Source organism: Lepisma saccharinum, chromosome 13 (assembly GCF_977018435.1).
Source record: "Lepisma saccharinum chromosome 13, izLepSacc3.1, whole genome shotgun sequence".
Classification (NCBI taxonomy): Eukaryota; Metazoa; Arthropoda; class Insecta; order Zygentoma; family Lepismatidae; genus Lepisma; species Lepisma saccharinum.
Window position 1 is genome coordinate 52,156,081 of NC_139241.1, and position 23,767 is coordinate 52,179,847.

Consider the following 23,767-nt stretch of genomic DNA (forward strand, 5'->3'; position numbering starts at 1 on the left):
TTCTTGCCAATGTCACAGTGAATTATTGTAATAAAAAATGGAAAATAAAGGATGAATCAAAGAAAAGCGGGGGGAAAAAAATTCGCGAAACTGACGCCCTGGGTTAATCTTCAGGGCATAAGCGCATACCTCCGAAAGTAGTACTGACTACTTTTTTTTTCTTTTTTGATCCATCCATATATACATAAAAAATAATAATCGTTATATGTAACCATATCTTGTATACTGAAGAAAATAAAATTCTTGTCGTTTCAATATATATATATATAATGCGTTAGATCAGTGGTTATATTGTGTCTGTAGAATCGTAAATGCTCGCATGTACTTCTATGGCCTGATTCCATCCTTTAAATTGTTATAAAATTATATTATTACATAAATCGTATTACATAAATCTATCTTCATCATGAATGGGAACATATTACTGAATATTTATTTGTTTTATTTGCATATTTTGGTGATTTTTTACAAAAATATGAGTCTTCTTGCACCGTGTAATGATATATTCAAAGCATGTTAAAATGGATAATATCACTGATAAAGAAGATGATAATCCTCCCAATAAGTCCACGTGTTATTCCAAAATTTAGGATTCGACGTTGGGTCGATTTCTTTATTTGTTGGAGGCACAAAGATTCCAATATACTGGTTCAACCTTTCTGCCATGTACGATGTAGCCGGATGTATTCCAAATAAATTATTAAACTCGCATGGGTCTTTATCGAGGTTGAAAAGACACGGTGATGAAAACGGAGAACATTCCCGATTGGTGGATTTCTTCATGCAATATATCTGAGACTGGTTTCTCAAAGCTATGATGTTGTCTGGAACTGGAGACCCAACTGACTTCAGGGCCAGAGCAGATTTACTGGAATGAATAGTGGAGGAGATGTAAGATGGAGTGTTCTTTGGAACCTCTCCAAACCAACCATCGTAGAGCTCGAAGGATGTCGTACCTAAAATACATAAACAACGAATTAGTGTTGTTTCTTATTTAATGTCGCTTTTTATAAATAAATAAAATTAAAATAAAATCCCCAGAAAAATATTTGGACCTAAAAGGGACGAGGAGACAGGTGAGTGGAGAAGGTTACATAATTTAGAACTGCATAATTTGCATAATGCCCAGATATTATTAGAATGGTTAAATCAAGAAGACTTTGGTGGGCAGGCCATGTGTCACGAATGGGAGAGGAAAGAAGAGTTTACGGGATTCTTGTTGGGAAACCTGATTGTAAAAGACCTATAGGAAGGCCAAGACAAAGATGGAGGGATAACGTTGAGGTGGACCTAAAGGAAACCGGTAAGGATGGAAAATATTGGATTGATCTTGCCCAGGAGAGGGACAGATGGAAGGCTTGTGTTGCTGCAGCCAAAAACCTTTGGATTTAAGAAGGCTAGTGAGTTAGTTAAGACCACTTATTAAGAGTCTGTGCTATTACTCACTAATCAGATATCGAGATGTTTCCCACTGCACGAACGCGACCAAGGAAGCCTTCTTCCATCATACTACAAATATTATTTCAATAAAGCAATCGTTTTACTGGTGGTTTTGGTGCGATATTGAAGTACATTCCGAACTTTCAGTCCAAAACAAAATTTAGGCCTTTCTTCCTAATAATTTCAAATTCCAAACACAGGAAAGAGATAGGCCTATTTTTCTGTACTGTGATCATGCATGATAGAAAACACAATTCGAAAAAAGCCACCAGATAGAAGGAAGATTGTTATTTGATTTAACTTGAATTATTTAGCGTCACTTTTCTGCCACTTTTGCTTAATCTCAAATGTGATGATGAGTGATGATGTAATGATCCTGATGAAGGAGACATTCACAAAGAGCATCCATGTCCAGGCTGGGATTCGAACCCGTTGGCGTCGTAGCGCGCTGTGCTACCCACTCCGCTACAGAAGTCGATAACGGATTGTTATGCAGATGTCATGGTGTACGTATGTAAAAATAAGCTTCATCACAGGAAAGCTATGAGTGACTGCATACTTCAGTTTAACATGAAATATTTTTATTAGAAACACACACTCTATGGTCTGACGTGCTGACCAGTGATATCATAGCTGGAGATAAATGAATGTATATTCGGTAATTTTAGGAAGACTTCACACTGAAGCGACAATCAACACGTGTCACTTGAGGACGCTTGCGATACTGTGCCACGCCACTAAGGAGTGAAACCATAGACATGCACAGGCCCTCTGGGGGCAAAAGACTTGATGAAAGTTCAGTCGGAGAAAGAAAAACCCCATTCTATCTCACTGTTTTATTCTAAACATATTTATAATCTATAATGTGTGTCCGGTCCAGTTATGTGCCGTAGACTATAAGTTTACGTCTACATGCGTTGTCTACACGTAATCTACGCGTAGATTTCATTGGTTGTAGTTTATATAGAGTACGTAGACAATCTAAAGTGCATTAAAATTAATTTTCAAGGGTTTCATGTAAAGAAAGTGATATTTTCAACTGCATTGGTTCCTAACGAAATGAAAAGAATGATATTTACAACAAAATTTCTCTTCTCTTCTATTATCAATTATTATTTTTTATTTCTCTTTAGTGTAATCAAGCTTTCCATCTGTACTCATATATTATCATATTATATTATATATACTTATATTTTCTTAGGTAGCTCATGACAAGGGTTAGGTGGCAGAGCAGCCTACGGCTGAACCTCGCCCGCTAAATAAAGGAATTATTATTATTATTATTATTATTATTATTATTATTATTATTATGTGCTAACATTCGCAGCGGTTGGGTTCCAAAACCGGGCTGGGGGCAAGATGCCAAAACTTAGTGAGGGCAAAGACAGTATATTTCCCATTGTAGATAAGGTTTAGCATAGTGCGGGGGGAAAAGTTGCGAAAAGAGGGCGGGGGCAACTTCCCCCCTCGCCCCTCCCCTAATCGCCGCCACTGTGTGTTACATCACTCCATTCCTTCATGGTTATTGACACGTAAGTAGCTTTCTCAATGCTTTTCTTCAGCCACTCCAAGCGAATGTCAAAGGTGGTACTTTCTTGTTCCGTTCCCTTAATTCTCGCGCTTAGCCTAATGACTATAGTCTGTCCCAACTAACTGTGGAGCAAGGCTGCGCATAGAGTCAGAGAAGCGAGGGAAATCTATTGGCCAGAGCGAAGCAGTGCATGCTGCTGGGAAGGCAATCGCTTTCCACCACTCCACGCAATTCCGTTCCTCTCACGTGTTTATTGGTGGAGCCATCTCGCGTCACTACTTGCGCAGAGACTTGATTTCGTTTGTCTGCTCTACAGTTAGCTGAGACAGAGTATAGTGGCATTGAAAGGTACACAGACGTTAATGTTATAAATTCGTTTTATTGTCTGGAGCCTCATAGCTCATTTTTATAGTGCCTTTAAATGTCCATTCTACATAAATTTGCTTAAAATTGCTAATCTTGTTTCATGTGTGTCGTATTAGTTTTATCTAATCGCCCATTCGTTGTTGTGATTAGTCAAAAGGAACAGAAAAGCGACGAAACGCAAATACGTTAGATCAGAAGAATTCAAGTCAATCAAGGTGAAACTAAGAAAATATTAAATTGTGTTCACTGTCTGCTTTTTTAAATTATTGCCCTATTTTAATTATATCTGGTGCCTACAACAAGCAGTCAAATAGTATACAGTCCACTAATTAAAGATTGATTGATTTGCTTTATTTTACTTCGCTTCTTGTGCCACTCTTGGCTAATTTGGATGAGCGATGATGATGATGATATTGATGAATGGACTCACAAACTTCCATGCCCAGGCCAGAATTCGAACCCATGACCCCTGGCGTCGTAGCGCGATGTGTTGGTGGCTGACATGCCAAGCCCCGTTTTTGGCCCAGTATTTCTTAAGAAACAAAATGCCAAATACAGGAGAAGATGACAAAATGAGGGTTGGCTAAAAAGTATATGTAACTCCACCCTTTCGAAAAACACGGGCACGCCATGGCCAAGTTAAGGTTGTAGTGCCAAGTGTTCTTGTAGCTGTTTTTCTGAACGTTGTTACTGAGGATGAGGGATGATGACGTTCCTAGATATTAAGCAATAGCTTTATAATTATAAGGTAGAGATCGTGAATGTGTGGAGTACTGCTCCCCTATCCCGCTATGTGCTTCCTAACTATAAGAATAAAATATATCAAAACCCAGAGGAAGCGAGGGCTCTATTAAATTCACAGTTCATGTTTAGGGGAAAGGCAAAGTGGTTAATGTTGATACGATTTGGGTTCGAATCCCGCCTTCACTCCTCATGGGTTTCGCCGCAGGTATCCGTCTCTCCAGTTGGTGATTGGGTAATTTGCTGCAAAACATAAACTTATGAGTGTCTCGTGCAGTGTTGCCATATCTCTGACTGAAGCGATTGAGAGCGCAGACTTTTACTGTCTTCCAAAGAGAAGTCAGAAAACGACGAGTGGAAACTTCCATTCACCACAGGAAGAATACATGCTACGTAAAATGATTTTAGAAGACCTACAACAAAAAGAGTAATGAAGAAACTTGAGATAGTCTTGGGATGAAAGGATTGGCTTAAGATCTCCGATTTCGGGCACAGGAAATTTGATATTATTTAGCTGAGATAACCTTATTGTGCCAGATAATATTCTCCAGTTAGCACAGTTATCTATTAAAAAGGTTCATGTTGAAATTTGGACAACGCCACATTGAAAGTCGAGTGAATCAGACGCATTTGTTTTAGGAGAAACATCACTGCAGTGGAAGTTTCTATTCATATCTAAGAGCGCACGCACGCAGTCTGGTTGCGCTCTCTACAAAAATACCTAAGAAAGGTATGTACGATGTGTGATAATAAATAGTACTACTGTAGAACGATGTGAGAGTCCAATTAAATAGGAAATAGCTATACCCGCCGTAGTTGCGTGGAACTTTCGTTGGATTAAAGAGAATAATATTGTTTTAATAACGCCTATAATAAGATTTCTCTAAACTAAAAGTCCATGTGAGACAATTTGGAGGGGCAACTGTTCCCCCCCTTGCCTCCCGATGCGCACGCCTACGAGTGAAACGTTGCCGTTTGTTGGCAGGGTTGGTGTGAAATCTCCCAGACCAGGTCTAGTTTTTTCTCATAATGAAAGTGCTGAATTCTTACCAACTACATATTTAATTTTTTCAACGATGAGCGCAGCGTAGGGAACCTTTTGGTCCACGTTGATGACCACTTCCTTCCGCGGAGACTCCAGATCACGTGACAGCACTTCCCACATGTCGACCCCATCGATTGGTCCTAAGTCTGACACGTTCCCTCCTAAATAAAAGATAATAATACAGTGTTCAAATCATAGACATATATGTATAGAGAGAGAAATAATAAAAGGTTGAACTTTCAGTGGTCCAAGAATAGTACATTTTAACAGTAACTATTGATTTTAGTTGAGTTTAGTTAATCACTTAAATAATTCCATTTTAGCAATCTCAATATCTATGTATATGAATGTGCACTAACTGTTTGAATATTATTATTCATTATTTTTATTGTACATTAAGATTTCTATTTTCAATTTTTGAAAATTACTTACCTAAATATGTCTGTACTCTCTTTTTGAAACAATGTATGGTAAATTATTGCTAATTGAAGTTTACTTTTTGTATAATAAAGATTGAAGCATGTGAAGAAAATAACGTTATTAAAATAAGGAATGAAGATTAGACTATCCATTATACCAGTAGGTTATTTCAGTAGAGGCGATTAGGGCCTCCCCGATGGCGCGGTGGTAGCGTCGTCGCCTTGTAATCAAGGGGTCCCGGGTGGAGGCACATAGTGGTTCGGATCCCACTTTAAACTGTAGGTCCAGTCCCAATTAGTCTTTCTGTGCATAAAGTGAATTTAAAACACCAAACCAATCAATCAATCAGTAGCGGCGATTGGGTTCCAAAACCGGGGGGGGGGGCAAGGTGCCAAAATTGGGCAGCAAAGACAGTATATTTCACTTTGTAGTTAGGGTTTAGCATAGTGGGGGGGGGGCAAAGGGGCAAAAAGTGGGATGGCAACTGCCCCCTTGCCCCCCCCAATCGTTGCCACTGCTCAAAACCATAAATATATACGCACTTTAAAATTATTTCAAGTAATAGTGATTTCAACAATTGTTGGTTTGATTAAGTGTTATGGTTGAGTTGCACGTTCAGGAAAACATTTCTGGAATGGTTTCAACAGTGACAATCGTCAAACGTACGATACTTCTCTACGTCGTCAAGTTTCCGATTTGAGATTTCTGTCCAGAATCCTCCTCCGTAACCGTGCGGTCTAAGGCGCTGTGCTTTGGACTCCGACTGCGGGACGGCATGGATCCGAGTCTGCCTGGGTTCTCGGCCTGTGTATAGGGCCGGTGGCAACCCACCATCGTGAGGAAATTGGAGAGCTATGAGTGACTAGCGTAATACGGTCACGGATATTTCCTATGACGGCTGGGGGTTTGACGTGCTGACCCCACGTCACCGGTTAAAGAACTCCACACCTATAGGTACGATTGTGGGAGGGAGGCTGGTAGTTGGGAGATCGGCCAAGGCCCTTCTATGGCTGTATAGCCACGGGTTATTATTATGGTAGTGATTGCTGCTACAACTGTTTCAAGCCTTCCCATTGGCTGGTAGCTTTTGGGATAGTATATAATCTGTGGTTAGGTTAGGCCAATGATATATAAATATACATCATTGGATTAGGCAGGTTGGGTTTGGTTCTCTTAGAAGAAGACGACGACGAAAATGATTGTAGCAGCAATGTCGATTTTTTTTTCTTTCCAGGGTTGTGAATGGCCAATTCTTCACTAGTGAACTCTTTTGCCACTTTTCACATGCGGATCCCAAATACAAATAACAAATGCCACAACTTTTCACACAAAAGTTCCAAGGCTGTCTTAGAATAAAGGTCACTTCCTTACAGACTACAACCCTCACTGAATTGTCCTCTAGGCGTATAGTGGAATCCACTAGTATTGCTCGGCAAATTGTCCCTGATTATTTTCATTAATTTTTTCTCTTACATCCTATGTGATTTTAAGTAATTTATGTATGCTGGTGCAGAAGTTGTCAGCAGCTTGTTTTGAGTTTTCTTTGAAGCTTTCATTGTGTTAAACAAATAGAATAAACATGGTGATGGAGAATTTGCTTGGTAATACTTATGCATCCCACTTCCTTACCTGCTGCCGAGTATAGCGTTGGAAGCCAGTCGGTTATGTGCATTAGCTGTGATGACACTCTTTTCACCTTCTTCAGCCTTCGACTCCAAATGCAAGCTGGGGTCCTCACGGCACCTTCCCAAGGGGAATTCTTTTGCTGAAATGGACGGAACGGCGCATGAGAGGAAACTAACGATATCATAGGTGTAACTTGGAAGGGGCAAGTGCTCCTCCATGCATCAAACAAATTGCAGGTTATTACAATTTACTTTTCTCTCCTCGGACATGAGAAGCAAAGTGAAAGTAGTCAGTAGTTATTAAATTCTCAAATTTAACAGTTAGCAAAATAGTCCTGGACGCTACTTGTATGGGATATAAAACTCTTTGATTCTGGCGTCCCAAATTTAAGCCCCAAGCTCGAGTCTGCCGCTCCCCAAAGTTAGGTCCCAAGTTACGCTCATGCACGATATTACCCCAGCAATGGGATTGTTACTTCATCTTTTAGTAGCCAACCATACACGAGGATCATCCAAAAAGAGGGAACGTCTTGGTATAAAACACAAACGACCAATGATGTGCGCAATACAGTTATGGTACAGAAACTACATACCTTCTTACTCTAATCTTCCACATACGTATTCGCCATACCCATTCAAGCACTTATCAGAGCGTGATACCAGTTTGTACGATACCGTCATTGTACTCGGTTGCTGCCAATGTATTCAACCATGTAGTGACAGCAGTAGCGTACGCAGGATTTTATCAAGGGGGGTATTTCTAAAACTTTCTCCAAATTCACACTACCATTGTCTTATTATTATTTAATGAAATAATACTATTCATAATTAATTAATAATACTTATAGTTAATTAATTAGCTGAATTATTACTAATAATTCTACTAATACCACTACTACTATTAAGTAGTAAATATAAATATAGTATTTATGAAAGCAATAGAACGAAATTACTTTCTAGTCATTCGATTTTCATCAAATTCCGGGAGATTTTTTTTGTTTCTTTGTTATATATACGAGGTGAGACATTTTAGGTGTGAAGAAAATCCACAAAAACAAGAAAATGTATTAAAATAAATTGAAATAATCAAAGTATCAAAGTATGGAACTCATCCAAGGAGCTGCGATGGTCTGGTCGGTAGAGCGTCTGACAACCACGTGGGAGATCCGGGTTCGATTCCCGGAATTGGTTGGAATTTTTCCGGTTTCTTCCCCACATAAATGTGTCCGATAATTCACATCTGGACTGTTCTTACCAACAAAACAGTTTGCAATAGTTAAGCTTATTGTTGTTTGAATAATTGTCTAGTCAACAAGGTGAGACATTTTAAAGAGAGACATTCAAACGTGCTGCTGTAAACAATGGGAAGGCGGACTGGTGACTGTATTATTGTCCGCCTAGCCTTTGTCTATACATTATCCGCTTACAACGAACCAAGAACTTTATTTAGTTAATTCTCATTATTCACAAAAAATACATGTTCATGAACACTGGCGTATGTAGAGGGCTGGCTGATGGGGTTACAGCTCATACCCAAATTTTGAGAAAATCAGAATTTTCAAAAAAAAAAAAAAAAAATCCGTTGCGAACTTTAAAAGATCAAAATGTAAATGCGAAACCTCTTTTAAAGTGAGTCCCGATTACCAATTTTGTCTTTGAATACAATTTTAATAGACTGAAAAGCTCCAAAAATACGAAATATTTATTATGCACCCTGCCCTCCAAAACGAAGCCATGTTCTATCCACTTTTACTATTCCAGCCCCTCCAGAAAAAAAATACTGCGTACGCCAATGTATTGAACATTCTTGCAACTGAGATACAAATCAACTTTTTTCTGTTTTAAATCATAGTTGCGCTCATATTTTATTTTCAAGAATTCGTGTTTATTTTCAAGGCATTCACTCTGAAAGACGCGTGTGTTTGGAATGCTGTGCTTTTCTCCGTGCTGCATGGAAAATTCAAATCATTATTATTAGTAGTAGTAGTGGTAATACTAATTGTATTGTCGCAGATCTTGGACTGTGATAAATTGGCCATTTTCATATTTTTCCACAGCATTTTTCATAATATTTTACAAGCTCAAGGGAGGGGATTAAACCCCGTAAACCCCCCTTGCGTACGTCACTGAGTGAGAGTATATTTCAGTTTTTCAACCATGGCAAAGTGATGTTAGAAAATTTCTCTATTGCGACAGGCGATGAGACATGGGTCGCCTATTCAATACCCAAAAGCATGCGTCAGTCAATTGAGTGGCACCATAGCGGATCACCTTCCAAGCCAAACACTCAGCATGCGAAAGGTTCTGGCATGGGGAGCAACAATAAATGCTGAGGCCTTTTGTCAATCTCTTCAAATGCTCTGTCCTGCCATACAAAACAAACGGGATGGTTTAATACATTGGCGGCAATCGAGTACAATGGCGATATCAACAACCTGGTATCATTCTACTATGATAAGTGCTTGAATGGGTATGGCAAATATGTGGAAAAATAGAGTAATGTATGTAGTTTCTGTACTATAAACGTTTTGCACACATCCTTAGTCATTTGGGTTTTACACCAAAGCGTTCCTTATATTCTGGATGACCCTCGTAGCTTGGCTACATGTACCTAAATTCCATTTTTAGAAAACTGACAAGATTCTTCTTCTTTGTGACTTTGTGAGTCTTCTAAACATTTTTACATTGCTTGACAATAAGAGTACAGATATATTTTTAAAGATTAATATTGTTTTATACTATTCCTCAGTTTATTATTATTTGCTGTGTTAACTGCAATTATTTAGTTTACTTCCTATTTATATATCTTTCTATTTAATCAGTATTCATCTTGTGGCCAATTCAGTTATCCCTTTGCGCATGTACTGCCATCTCCATTCGACTTATGAAAACTGTTGTCTTCCTTCACACACTGGGTGCGTGACGAGTATAAGTTCAGTCTCATCTCGTTCTTAGTCTCGCTCTCGAACCTAAAAAAAAATCCACTCCAGAGCAGTCTTTTGAGCATATTTGTGAAGGCTTACATTTACGTCACACGAAAATGCCTAACACAAATGTGTTCAACGGACCCGCCTTGCAAATGACGATAGTACTGGCCCTTAAAACTGATTGTGTTCAATTAGGTGAGTTTTTAGTGTTTGTACTCACTGTGTGAATTAAACCTTGTGCTCACTCAGTGGCGTAGTTGTGATTTTATTTTGGGAAGTAGGTATTTTGGTACATATGTTACCAGTCAGTAAACTAAACTATTACCTTGCCGTTCTACATTGCTCATTATATCTTATTTAATATATTTATTTACACGTTATTTTAGAAATAATATATTTACATTCTAAGAAAACCCCGTACACAATAGGAGCTGTCGAAGTAGTTATTCAAATTCCCATTACCAGGTTCAAACTAAATTTCCATTTAACCTACCTACAATTTTCTTATGAACACTTTTATACTGTTCGGTGAAGTTGGTCAGTTAGAGAATGGTCCTCCTTCAATCCACAATGCTGCATACTTTTCTTCACGGAAATCTTTGATGATTGGTCATAGACACGAATGACTTTTCAGTTGTTTGTACCATAGTTTAGAAATGGTATACTATATGCTATCCATTCCATTTTCTTTGAGGGGGCTAAAACATACCTGTCAGCAGTGGCGGCGATTAGGGGGGGCGAGGGGGGAAGTTGCCCCCCACTTTTTGCTACTTTTACTCCCGCACTATGCTAAACCTTATGTGTAAACGCATACTGCTTGTATACTTGTATACTTGTATACTTTCAGTGTTGCTTATATATTTACTGAGAAAATTCCAGATACAGCACAGGTGGCCATTTTACACTGAAACTGTCGACAATGAAAAGCAAAATAATGATGATAATAATAATTAAAAGTAACAAACTAACACAAAAATGAATAGCAAATTAACAAAAAATAATTAAAAGATAGCACTACTTGATATTATTTACAAACGTTTCTTCTAACAGAAGACCGAAAGGCAACCTCGGACGAAAATATATCGATACTTAAGGAGAGATTGTGTGGCAAATCTGTAAAAGAGAGATCTTTTGTTGAATTTGTAGTCAAGGTTTTTTGTATAAAATAAGCTTGTGTTGCATAGGTACTCGAAAGTGGAATTCCTCAAGGAGTGTGTTGCAGTGAATTTTGCCATTGACAAACGAGTTCGGGTCAACACGCCCAGCTACAATGTAAGAATTCCACCCAATTTTTACCTTTACAGTACACCCCCCTCTCTATTACGGCTGCCCTTAAACAAGTAACGCTAAATAACTTACCGATTTGAAGGGCCAGTTCGATCCATGGTTTTCGTGCACCCCGAGGGTTGGAGCTCCGTTGTCGGACAGGAAGACGACGATGGAATCCTTCAGCATATTCCTCCTTTGCAGAGCCTCCATAACTGATCCCACAGAGTCGTCTAATTTGGAAACCATAGCTAAGGGGAAAGAAACTATCAACATGACCATAATTGGAAATTTTTGTAAAAGGTCAAGTTAGTATGAAATTGAACAATAGAAGTGATAAAAATCAATTGTCATAACTAGAGCCCGGAAGTTTGGCAAGATGGCCTTTTCTTTCCTGCTGCATTCATTGATACAATTGAAGACTAAAATTGGTAAATACTGTAAGTGCCGCAATAATTCAAACACCGTTTTTCACGTTAAACTGTGAAATGTGCCATGCTTTATAATGTGGTAAACGTGAAATGTGGCTGGTAGCCCTCTAAGTAGTTCAAAGGGCGTGTAAAGAGGTCACTAGTGTGAACGTTCTTACGGGCTGATGTGCGGAACGATGCGATTTCCCAACACTTTCGCTTTTGGCACTTACAACGTTTACCACTTTTAGTCGTCACGATGTACATTTTTCATGTTGTTGCTAATGGTTTAGAAGCTTTTTCATTTCCGCTATTTTTAATTTTAATGCATTTTTGGCCTCTTTCAATAACATTTTAGAATGTTTTTTTATAAAATTGTATATGACTTTTTCTTTCTTTGAAAAACGTTATTATGGTGTTGCCAGAGACAATTACAAAGCTGGAAGAAATAGGGTCGAAACTCCTAATAGCACCCACGAAAGTCTTCGAGTAATCGGTGCAGCAGCTAATGGAAGTGCCAGAAGGAAAAAGTTAGCTGTTGCAGAAAAGTGCAAACGTGTCATGAGTACAAATGTGGAATTGGAAACATTGAAAACAATTTGTGACATTCTTAAAGATGAAAATTCTTTTCTTGAGAATATAAATCAGGTTACAATAGCCTGTTTCATGTATGCTCCAATTACTTCTGTAGATCATTTTCTGTTATGAAAAAAACATTCTTTCTAACAGACGGCTAAGTATGAATGTTGAAAAATTTATAACACCTAGTGGATATCTACAATCAAAACAACATAGGAAAGTAAAGAAAAATATTTCTTTGTGGACTTTAATTTTTTTAAGGGAATTAAATTAGATATCTTATTTTGAATGGAAGTAAGTGATTTGAAATTTGTCACCTTTTTCGGTTTATTGTGCCTATTTTTTTGCTTCTTGGTGCCTATTTTCAACATTATAAATGCCTTTTTGCCTGCCTAGTTTAACAAAAAGAAATCCTGAACTTCCGGGCTCTAGTCGTAACCCAGAGTTTGGAAACTTAATTTTTAAAGTTTCGGTTACTCATTTTAAAAAGTAACTTAGAGTTTCTGCTGAAAATATTTCGCAAACAACTTACAGACAATCAATCACTGATCATAATTGTAATAAAGTAAACAATACTCATATTATTTCAACAATTAATGATCGAACAATCAGCTTTGCTTGAATGATATAATTTAATAAATCGTTCTGACCGAAGGGGTTACTTAATGTTTACAGTAGCAGAAACTGTTGCAAGGTACTTTTCAAAACGAACAACTGATTGTAACTGAGTTAATTTTGACAACGATATTACTGTAACTCGGTTGCATTTCAGAAAACTGCCAAATTAAAATATAAACTGTAGGTCCAGTCCCGATTATGTGAGCGTAAAGTACAAACTTTGAGAACATTACATAATAGTTCCTCTACAGGCACATATCTAGAAATAGGGGGTCCGAACTAGATATATCAGAATTAATATTAATAATAATAATAATAAAATATGTAAATAAATTAATTAGTTGTATTATTATTACACGAATAGGTAAAAGGACGGTATAAGATAGATAAAACAGCACATATTCATTATCTAGTTACGTGTAGTTAAGACCGCCAAAAATTGTATAACAGCAACTGGCAGGAAATTACTGGTAAATAGATAAATAATTGAATATTTATTGAATAACAAAAGAATGCGAGATACATTCTTTCAAAGCCTTGTGGTCGCAATAAAATCCTTGTCTTCAAATAAGTTCAGCAGAAATATATAAACCATTGATAATACTTACAGCAAGATAAATGAGAAACGTAGATCCTGAAATTCTGGCTTCGGCCAAGTTCGTTCATTACTACACACATAACATCACAAGAAAACGATTGTTTCCGAATTTAGGGCCCCCTTGTTTTGCACACGACTGTATACATACGATTTCCGTGACGTCTTACCTGCATAAATTCTCCTACTTTCGTCCTCAATGTGCGAGAATTTTTCGATGTACTTCTTTGGGGCTTGCAGAGGGTTGTCGGGATTCCCGGCATGCACTGCGAGATGTGACAGGTAGAGGAACAGAGGGCGTGTCGTGTTGTGGCTCATTATTATATTCACAGCCTCAGCAGTAAACAAGTCGGTGGCGTATTTCTTCTGTGAGGACCAATCAGGATTTAGGTTTCGTCTCAAGTCTAGTCCAGTAAATGGACCGTCCTGAATAAAGAAAATATTCTTGTAAAGTTTGTTTCTTTACAATAGGCGGTTCAAGGTCACGCTTCCCAGAAACTTCTCCACTCTGTCGTTCAGTGTTGCAGGTCTGTTCTTTTTTCTACCAATGTCTGGTAGAATTTTTCACGAGGTAGAGCTAAATGAATCCACGGCAGCCCACAGGATTTTTCTCAAGAAGGGGGGAGGGCGGCAGCAGTACTCAAAATGGGGGATCATGGGAGATACTATCCCCAAGTTAAGAAAATTCTCCCAGAGCAACTCTCAATAGAATAATTTGCATAGGCATCCCTCCACCCAATGCACTCTTTCCACGTTGATCCACACAAGCACACCCCCACAATTCCACAAACAGAGCAAAGCACTCCCAGCCGGGAATGTCCATTTGGAGCACGGAGGGAGGGAGAAAAAGATTTTATATCTTGCCCTTCAGCCTATTATTATTTTAACTCCCGCAAAAAATATAGGGCAGACTATATACGTATAGTTCAAAGTTACATGAGCTATCAACTTCCATTTACAAAACTACCTCAAGGCTGTAACACTGATCAAGTGAACAGCAAAACGCCATGTTTGTCATTTTAAAAATGGCATCTCCTCCACACACTTGCGTCAGTGAAGAGGAACGATTTCTTGTCCTCTGAGAAAGTCATCGATTGTGGAATAACACGGACTATACTCTGCCTCTGGAGCAAGCGAACGGAAACAAGTCCTTTGCGGAAGTAGTGATTCAAGAGGGCTCGACCAATGAACAAGTTGATTGACAGAGTATAGTACAGATACCTAAGTGGCAACACTGCTAGAAAATAGAAAGAGAAGCAGCCAAGGGTGCGCAGAAGAGTTTTGACCTTGAACCGTCGATTCTGGACTAACAGAGACTAGAAGCCCTGCCTATTTCACTACACTTTTTGACGCTTGGTGCAGTGCAGGTACATTTCAGTGTGAGGCTGGTGCAAAGGGTGTTGAAGTTCAGAACATTCGACAAATGCCTGTCTGCTGCTTTTAACGTCCATTTGATTGGCTACCACGCACCTATGGCCATACACCATACCGTACACCGCTCCAGAACGTAGTGCAAACGGTGCACACACTACGTGACACCAAAATCAACGACTCGTTCTTGTATTTAGTAACCAACTAAATGCGTGAGTGCAAAGAGAGTCAAAAAGTGCAGCGAATTAGACGGGGCTAGAATAGAAGCCCGAGGGAGAAAGAAGCGAGAACGGGGCATGACCTTGAACCGCCGATTCTAATGTAACAAAGTATACCAGGCGTTGTATTAGGAATATCGGTCTGCACTCACCAGTGATGTCTTGGTGTGGGTGTAGTAGTCTTGAAATCCGTTGTAGAATCCGAAGTGAGAGTGGAACCCCCTGTAGAGAGGGGTGTATTTCACTTTCGAGTATCCGAGGTGCCATTTTCCAACAATTCTGTTTACATAGTTGAATCTCTTCAAATATTCTGGCAGCAGTTTTTCAGTAACAGGAAGGCCCTTTGGTTCTGCGGCCAAGATAACATTGTGCTGCAGTCCTATAAGAAATTTAAGGGAAACATAGCTATATTTGTGTATGTATATACAGGGTGGGGCAAAACAATGTTACCACCGAAAGGGAAACATAATACACATTTAATATACCCCTTCAACCTGTGAACCAGAAATGTGAATACATTTGAGCATTCTGTCAACCATTGATTCCATGACCCTTGAACACATGTCTTGCGGTATAGAGCGTATCACTGTCGAAATTCTTTTTTTAAAGTCTTGTATGTCCCGCTGTTTTGTTGCGTAAACGCGCTCCTTTACCATCCCCCATAACCAGAAATAGCACGGGCTGAGGTCTGGTAATCTTGTGGTAAGATTATTTTGCCCCACCGAAACACCATATAAGTGGTTTGTTATGGAGCGGATGAATTGATTATGTAATGTATTTAAATAATATGTTATACACACACACACACACACACACACACACACATATATATATATATATATATATACCCATCAATGCCATAAAACTAAAAGAGTGAGAAAAAATGAGATTTTTCTTTCCCGACTGAACTTTCATATAGGCTTTTGCCCCCCCCCCGCCTAATCAGAGGGTCTGCGCACGCCTACGGTGTGTGTGTGTGTGTGTGTGTACATTTTCTTCAACTTTACATCAGTTTTCTAATTGTGACGCTGAGGATGAATGCTGATTAAATTAAATTGATCAATGGACAGAAATGTCCATGTCAAGGCCGAGACTCAAACACGGAACTGCATGAAAATATCAACTTAGGTGAAATTTTACATTCTAACCTACTATATTGTAGGAGGCCTTAGAAAGAGCGTTTCGCGGGCCAACAGCAGACGTCGCTCGCACACTGTTGCCCATACTCTCGTGTCGTCTGCTCCTCAGCCGAACAAACAGGCCGAGGTAGCAAGAGGCAGAGGTCACTCACCCTTCCAGAAGGGTGCAGCGAGCTAGCTGTGGCAACCGGGCTCGTTCATTCGCCGACCTGATTGGTTCTCGCAGACACGCCACCATTGCCGTCTGCTGCAAGCCCGCGAAGCGATCTTTCTAAGGCCTCATGGAGTATAGTCTCGAATTTCATTGCGAGATCAACATTCGTCTCTGCATAGTCAAGAGTTTACATGGAATTACATGTACTTAAACATTAACTGAAATTTATATAATTTATACTCTTTATTGGAAGCATGGACGTCACCAGAATTTTTGTAGGTAGGTTAGGCATTAATAAAACTTGAAAAAATAACAAAAGTAATTATTATCACGATTATGGTTCCCGTTCAATAATAAATATTATAAATTAATAAAAATATTCTGTTCCAAATTTATTACTACTATTATTATACCCGTGCGGAGACTTTTCTATTCGATCCACCAGATGGGATAATATCCACAACAATCATATTTCATCATTTTTTATATGTCTTACAGCTAGTTGTACTGAAATGCATACTAATTTTATTTTGGTAATAACTTCTACATATCTTGGTCAAGAAAAATCTTTATAAATTACCGAGATATTTTAGCCATGAAGTTTATGTTATGTCACCCCTCATATAAAACTGTAACTTTCTGAATTTTGAAAACTGTGGAATCGTATAATCCAAAGAATAAATTGCGTCCAAATCTTTAAAGCAAATAGAAGCTTTCTGTTTTTTTGTAACTTGAAATAAACGATGCCAATTTCATGGGGAAGTCAACAGACAGCCTCGACCGCCATTTCCCCATTGTCGACGCCTATGTTTCGGAAGTCCGTCTTGCACTGTATTTATACTTAAAACTTTTCAAAGTTTGAGCACACGTTATGCTCAGAGCTAATCGGGACTGGTCTTACAGTTAAAGTGGGATCCGAACCAGAATACGTGGTCTGCCCGGAAAGTTCGCGAACTTTTTTTAATTACGCGCCAACCGACAACTTCCCCCACAATTGATTGCGTGAAATCACGCTTCACCGCTATATTTCGGGCAAACAGGTCAGGTTCTGCGTTCAAAACATGTCGGACAAGAATTGTACGTATGAACTTTTCCGAAGTGATTCAAGGTATGTGGAATGAATACATACAAAGTATCGCAAATTTCTCGCTGTGAAGGCTTGCCCGACTTCATACCATTTCTTCCGAAAGTGCACTGCGTGATGACGTCAAGTTGAATCTGAATGCAACTTGGACTGCCCTCTGTCGGCAAGATTTGTGCACTATCTGCCGAAAGCAGTTTCATCTATCTTCATTTGTTAAGTTACACTCATTTGTGTAATCACGTGTTGATTGCGTTTAGCAATTTTCTTTCAGACCAAAATGAGCGAGTCAAAGGAGCATTGGATTCTCGTGACATTCTGTGTGAAATGCCAAAAAACTTTTACGAAGACGCATGATGTTAAAAATAGCATTTGGGGATTCATTTTTAAAGAAGGCCGTATGAGGGCTGATGTTCACCATGGACAAGTGCTTACCGTAGCGCATTGGGTATCTTCCAGTCAGCAAAGCGGCCCTGGACGGGGTGCACAAAGCCTCTGTGTAGTGCCTCTTCAGATTGATCCCCCCGTAGCAGAGGGCGTCGATGTTTGGAGTTGGGATTTCATTGGAGCCGTGGAAACTGACGTCATTCCATCCCTGAAAAGAGAATATAATTATATTTAGCAGAGTATAGCATGGGCGTGGGCAGAAATGTTTGTGGAGGGGGAGGTCAGGCCGCTGATATAAAAATTGATAGTTCAAATATTATTACCAAGGAATCATTATTATTATTATAAATTAGTTTAATTACCAATTTGTTATTATTATCTCCGTGGGGGGATTCTTCTGTTGGACCCACCAAATGAATAAATATCTGGTAAAATTTTACATTTTTAATTTTCTGTTAATACACTGAAATGTATAGTTACTTTGTTTGTTATTAACATTTACACACATCATACAAGAAAAACCTTTGAAAGTTGCTGGAATACTTCAGTCATTAAGTTTACGCTGTGTGATCTTTCACGTAAAACTTCGTAAAACTTGGAAACATTATGGAGACATTTATTTTTTGGAATAAATGGTAGAATATTAAGTTCTGAGCTAGTTCCTTCATTTTACATTAAATTTTTAGAACTAACTTCCACTTTTCTTTTTGTTAATTCTGCTGGAATTAACAACACTAAACTCTATTTCTGCCATTATCAAAATAATAAGCTTTTTGCTTATTTCTAATTTGAAATTAACGTTGCTAATATCCAGAGTGGAAGGAGGGATTTCTACCCCCCAAACACCACTCAAATCTCTTGCTCTTCCAGTTGCGATGCCCCAACTCGGGACGTCCCAATTCAGGAACTATGACGAAAGTTCCCAATTCAGGAACCGATATTTTCACGTGGAATGTTTGAAGTTCCCAACTCAGGAACCGCTGCCTAGGGAAGGAGGAGAGATTACTTTACTTAACACGTTACTGCACGTTACTCTGAAATACTGCCAGGCTATCTAGGCTACCTGCGAAGCTCAGGCTCAGAAGAAAAGGAAGAAATCGGTCGGAAGTAGTGCAGTTTGAAGCCATCATGCACGCACGTTGTCTGCATGCAGCAGACGATTCTCACCGAACAAACCAGCCTCCATGCCAGTGCGTTTGGTGAATCTCGTTCTTTCACGAGATGCACGGAATGCGACTTTCGGGACAGCATAATAAACCTCACGAAACGCACGAAAGCACATATGGGATGGCCAGTTACCATAACTCGTTTAACGCGTTAAACTCGTGCGACTTTCGAACGGGCCCCTTATATGATGCCGTTAGTGTTGCGAACTCATCGTTACCAGCGTGGCATCTTCCCATCAATGGGGAATTTTGGAACGAAACTATTAGAGGAAAGGGAAAAAGGGTTGCTTTTATGACAGAGAAATTCCCCTCTGGGCCAAGAACATCACTTTCCAATGAACACTTGCAGACGGTACAACAAGATACCGTAGTAGAGTAATCATATTCCTTCAAAGTCATACTTGGTACGAGGCCTATTATTTTTATTAATTTAAGCACAATAGAAAACCTATTTTGACTATGTTTTTGTCGATTTTATACTATTGCAAATCTGTGTTTTTTCACCTCATACTTGGTACGAGTGGTACGAGGCCTATTATTTTTTATTAATTTAACCACAATGGAAAACCTATTTTGATGATGTTTTTGTTGATTTTATACTATTGTAAATCTGTGTTTTTTCATCTCGTACTTCCTACGAATGTCATAATTTCTTACGAGTTAAAGTACGTAACGGCCACACCCACACCCACCCATGCACACCCACACACACCTACGCCTACACCCACCAACACCTATTTACTTCCGGTCTACTTCGGTCCACTTCCGGTCCACTTCCGGTCTACTTCCGGTCCACTTCCGGTCTACTTCCGGTCCACTTGACAGATACTTGTGATTTTTTGCAGTTTTTTTAAGTATACACCCACGCACACCCACGCCCACCCACACAAATTTACTTCTGGTCTACTTCTGGTCTACTTGGTTGGTTATGACGTAATGCGGTGACGTGTTGTTTTCTGATTGGTTGGATTATGACGTGATGCGATGACGTGTTGTTTTCTGATTGGCTCACTGTTTCTGATGTTTCTGATGTTTTCAACGCGGTCCGCGCTTAGGTTATATAAATGCGAAAGCATTACGGATCAGTCAGTATCGTGAGAGTGTTTGAACAGTGCGGACGTGTTGTTGCAGTAATGCTCATAATTTTTTTTCATGTGCTAAGCACAGGGTGATATTTTTTATACTTAGTACAAATATATATTTATATATAATAAAAAATAGCAAATATAAAATAAAACGTCATGAATATTTTTGGGTTTAAGAAGCAACAACATAATCAGCCTGTAGAGAGAATTCAAGTGAACTTGGATGTATTTAGATAAATTTATCATCAATTGAAAGGGTTACTTCTTGTTCACTTGAATAGTATTTGGTCTCATGTTGACGAGGATACTGGAAAGCACTTATTTGTATTTAATAATAACTTATCATCATATAAGTTACCTGTTAGTGGGAAAATGCAAATAAACGTTTCTCCACCCAATGCGGCAGTTTTGCACATAGGTCGAAATTTGTATAGAATTAAACATAGTACATTACTTCCTGATACGTCTTATGATGTGGAAGCTGGTGAATTTTTGTATGCTGAGATAATTGGAGAGTATGATAAATTGATTCCACTGTTTGTCGAAATAAGAATAATCTATCCTCTTATTAATATATAAAATACCTAAAACAAAAAAAACATGGATATATTTGGTAATAGAAGGCGACAGGAGATTCCAGATAATTCAAGCGAGATTGCTAGTTTAGATGCACGTCTAATGAAACTGAAATCAGATTTACACATATTACAGAATTCGCTAAATCTAAATATTCAAGCAGAGATTACAAATCTTCAAAATCAACTGATTGATCCTATAGTAAAAATTGATGGAGAACTCAAATCTTTGCTTGAGAAATATACTAATTTAGCTTCAATAGATAATCTTCAGAACTTAGAAGAGAATATTGCCAACTTGAATTTGAATTTGAATTTTTGAATTTGAATTTAAAATTTTGGGAGCGTCAGCACTTAGGCTAATTTGCTCCCGGCACATTATACGGGGTCCAGCCCCTTACCATTACAAAGAACAACTCTAACGTTGCATAACTAAAATTTTAAAACCCTAATATGTTCTGACTTCTGTTAAAAGCTGAGGCTGTAGACGCTCACTCAGCACACAAGGACATAAAACAGGACAACACACACAAAATTATACTGGCCATAGTGCCAGTCGCCAGAGCCTCGTTAGTCTCTTGTCCAGGGTGCACTACGTGGAAGTGAGGTTGACTTTTGGGCGCCTATGTGGAAGATACCCCTTACACCCCTATTGCCAACTTGAAAAAAGAACTTGATAAATTGAGACAAATCCAGAGAACGAATACCGAACAGCTGAAACAGCAATTAAATGACCAGGCAAATAGTATTCGTACCGAACTGCAAACCATCATCCAGAATATCAAAACTCAAGAAGAATATGAGCAGGTAAATGCTAGTATTGCTAAATTGCAAGAACAGTTTCAATCTTTCGAAGTTCCTACATTGCAAAGTATGAAATCTGAATTACAGACAGATGAACTGCATACAGCTATAACAGAACGAAACTACAGACATTGGAAGATTTTATCAATAATTTACCTTCATCTTCTGAATTAAATGCTATTGCTCGGAGCGTTGCCGGCATCAAATTGCAGTTGGAGACTTATGAAGATTTTGGGAAGATACAAGCATAGAACTAACTATTCTATGATACAAGGTACCATAGCTCACATAGAAGATACTATGGAAACTATGAGAAATGAACTAACAAGTGTACAGGAAACTCTGAAATCGAAACTACCTGGCATTACTGATATTCTAGCTATAGTTCAACAGCAAGTTACTAAGCTTGAAAGCTTGAATACTGAATCAGAATTATCGCATTTCCATAATCTTATCGCCGACATTCAGAGGTCCAGTGCTGGCAATGTTTACAAATTATATCCGTACACTCAGGTACATGAATTTTTTTGTTGATGGTAGTTTACGATTTCTGAAGTTTAGTTTTCTAAAACATGAAAAACATATTGAAGTTCCTCAGTTTACTATAGTGCGAAAAGATGGTATACACAAGGGCAGTTCAAATACCTATTGCATACTGGGATGAGTCTACAAATAAATATAAAGTACATGACGACGAACAATTATCAGTTTTTGATATTGAAATTGGTGACAAGCTAGTATTTGACATAAAGCGGTTATACCCTGAGGACAATCCATTTTAAGCGATATTCTCACTTCGAACTCGAAGTCAAGACAAGATATAGTTCACGAATTACACAAACCAGGCCCGTCGCAATTACAAGCGATTAAACGCAGTAACGAAAGGTATAAATGATTTGTTTCAGGCTGATCTGATCGAGATGGCTCCTCGCCTAAAGGGGGGCACTTTATAAAATTTGGATAAGATAAATCATGGTTACAAATATATGCTTACAGTTATTGATACTTTTAGCAAATATGCATGGGCTGTTCCCCTGGCACTTGTGTTACCGAGGCCTTTAAGTCGATATTCAGTGAGGGAAGGATACCAAAATATTTACAGACAGATAGAGGGAAAGAATTTTACAATGCTACATTTGCTAAGTTAATGCAACAACATAATATTAAACATTATTCTACGTACAGTGATCTGAAAGCTAGTATAGTGGAACGATTCAACAGAACATTAAAAAATCGCATGTGGAGACAATTCACTCTACAGGGCAATTATAAGTGGGTGCAAATTTTACCCGAGCTAGTTCATGATTACAACAATACAGTACACAGTACTATTCACATGAAACCTGCTGAGGTAACCAAATCTGATGAGCAACGATTGATTTCTACTGTTTATTGTAAAAAATATACATACACTACCAAGAAGCCAAAGTTTAAAATAGGGGATCAGGTAAGGGTCAGTAAATATAAACAGTTATTCGAGAAGGGATTCACTAAAAATTGGAGTACGGAGTTATTCTCACTGGTTCAAGTTTTACCAGGGAATAGAAATACATATATCATAAAATATAATCATAACAAAATATTGAAAGGGAGATTCTATGAAGAGGAACTTAGTAAAACAAAATATCGAGATACATATCTAATCGAGAAAATATTGAAGAAGAAAAATAATAAATTGTATGTGAAATGGCTAGGTCTGCCAGACAAAAGTTGGATAGAAGCAAACCAGGTGATTCTTTGACACCAACATGGAATGTGGTACAGCGTTTACCAGATGTAGTGGAAACTAATAAGAAAAATGGAGAGTTGTTACCTGATAACATAAGATGCCTCATTGCAGGCCCATCAGGTTGTGGAAAAACCAATTTGCTGGTTGATAATTTCTTGCTTGCCCCCAATTGGCTAGATTGGAAAAATAGACACTTGTATGTATTCTCAAAGAGTTTAGAACAACCGAAATACCAACATCTCGTGAAGCTGTACGAGGGACTGGGCATAGCTACATTTGCATCAACAATAAAACCTCTCGACCAATGTTTGAAAAATTCTGTTGTGGTGTTCGATGATGTTATTCTGGAAAATCAGAATGAGATTAGAAATTTCTTTACACAGGGTCGTCACAAAGAAATAGACTGCTTTATTTAGCTCAAACTTATTCCAAAATTCCCAAACAGTTACTACGAGATAATACAAACTTAATCTGTTTCGTCAAGATCATACTAAT

General features: G+C 38.4%; 1 protein-coding gene across 1 annotated transcript in view; it reads right to left on the reverse strand.

The window, feature by feature from the left end:
* Nucleotides 1-531: 531 nt before the first annotated feature.
* LOC145996774 (arylsulfatase B-like) overlaps nt 532-23,767 on the reverse strand; it is a 52,397-nt gene continuing 29,161 nt past the window's right edge. Inside the window, exons 2-8 of the mRNA XM_083133307.1 lie at nt 17,962-18,121; nt 15,305-15,531; nt 13,734-13,989; nt 11,455-11,612; nt 7,173-7,308; nt 5,129-5,284; nt 532-956 (exon numbers count right to left, since the gene is read on the reverse strand). Of these exons, the coding sequence (XP_082989433.1) occupies nt 532-956; nt 5,129-5,284; nt 7,173-7,308; nt 11,455-11,612; nt 13,734-13,989; nt 15,305-15,531; nt 17,962-18,121 (1,518 nt within the window). The remainder of the gene's footprint in view (nt 957-5,128; nt 5,285-7,172; nt 7,309-11,454; nt 11,613-13,733; nt 13,990-15,304; nt 15,532-17,961; nt 18,122-23,767) is intronic.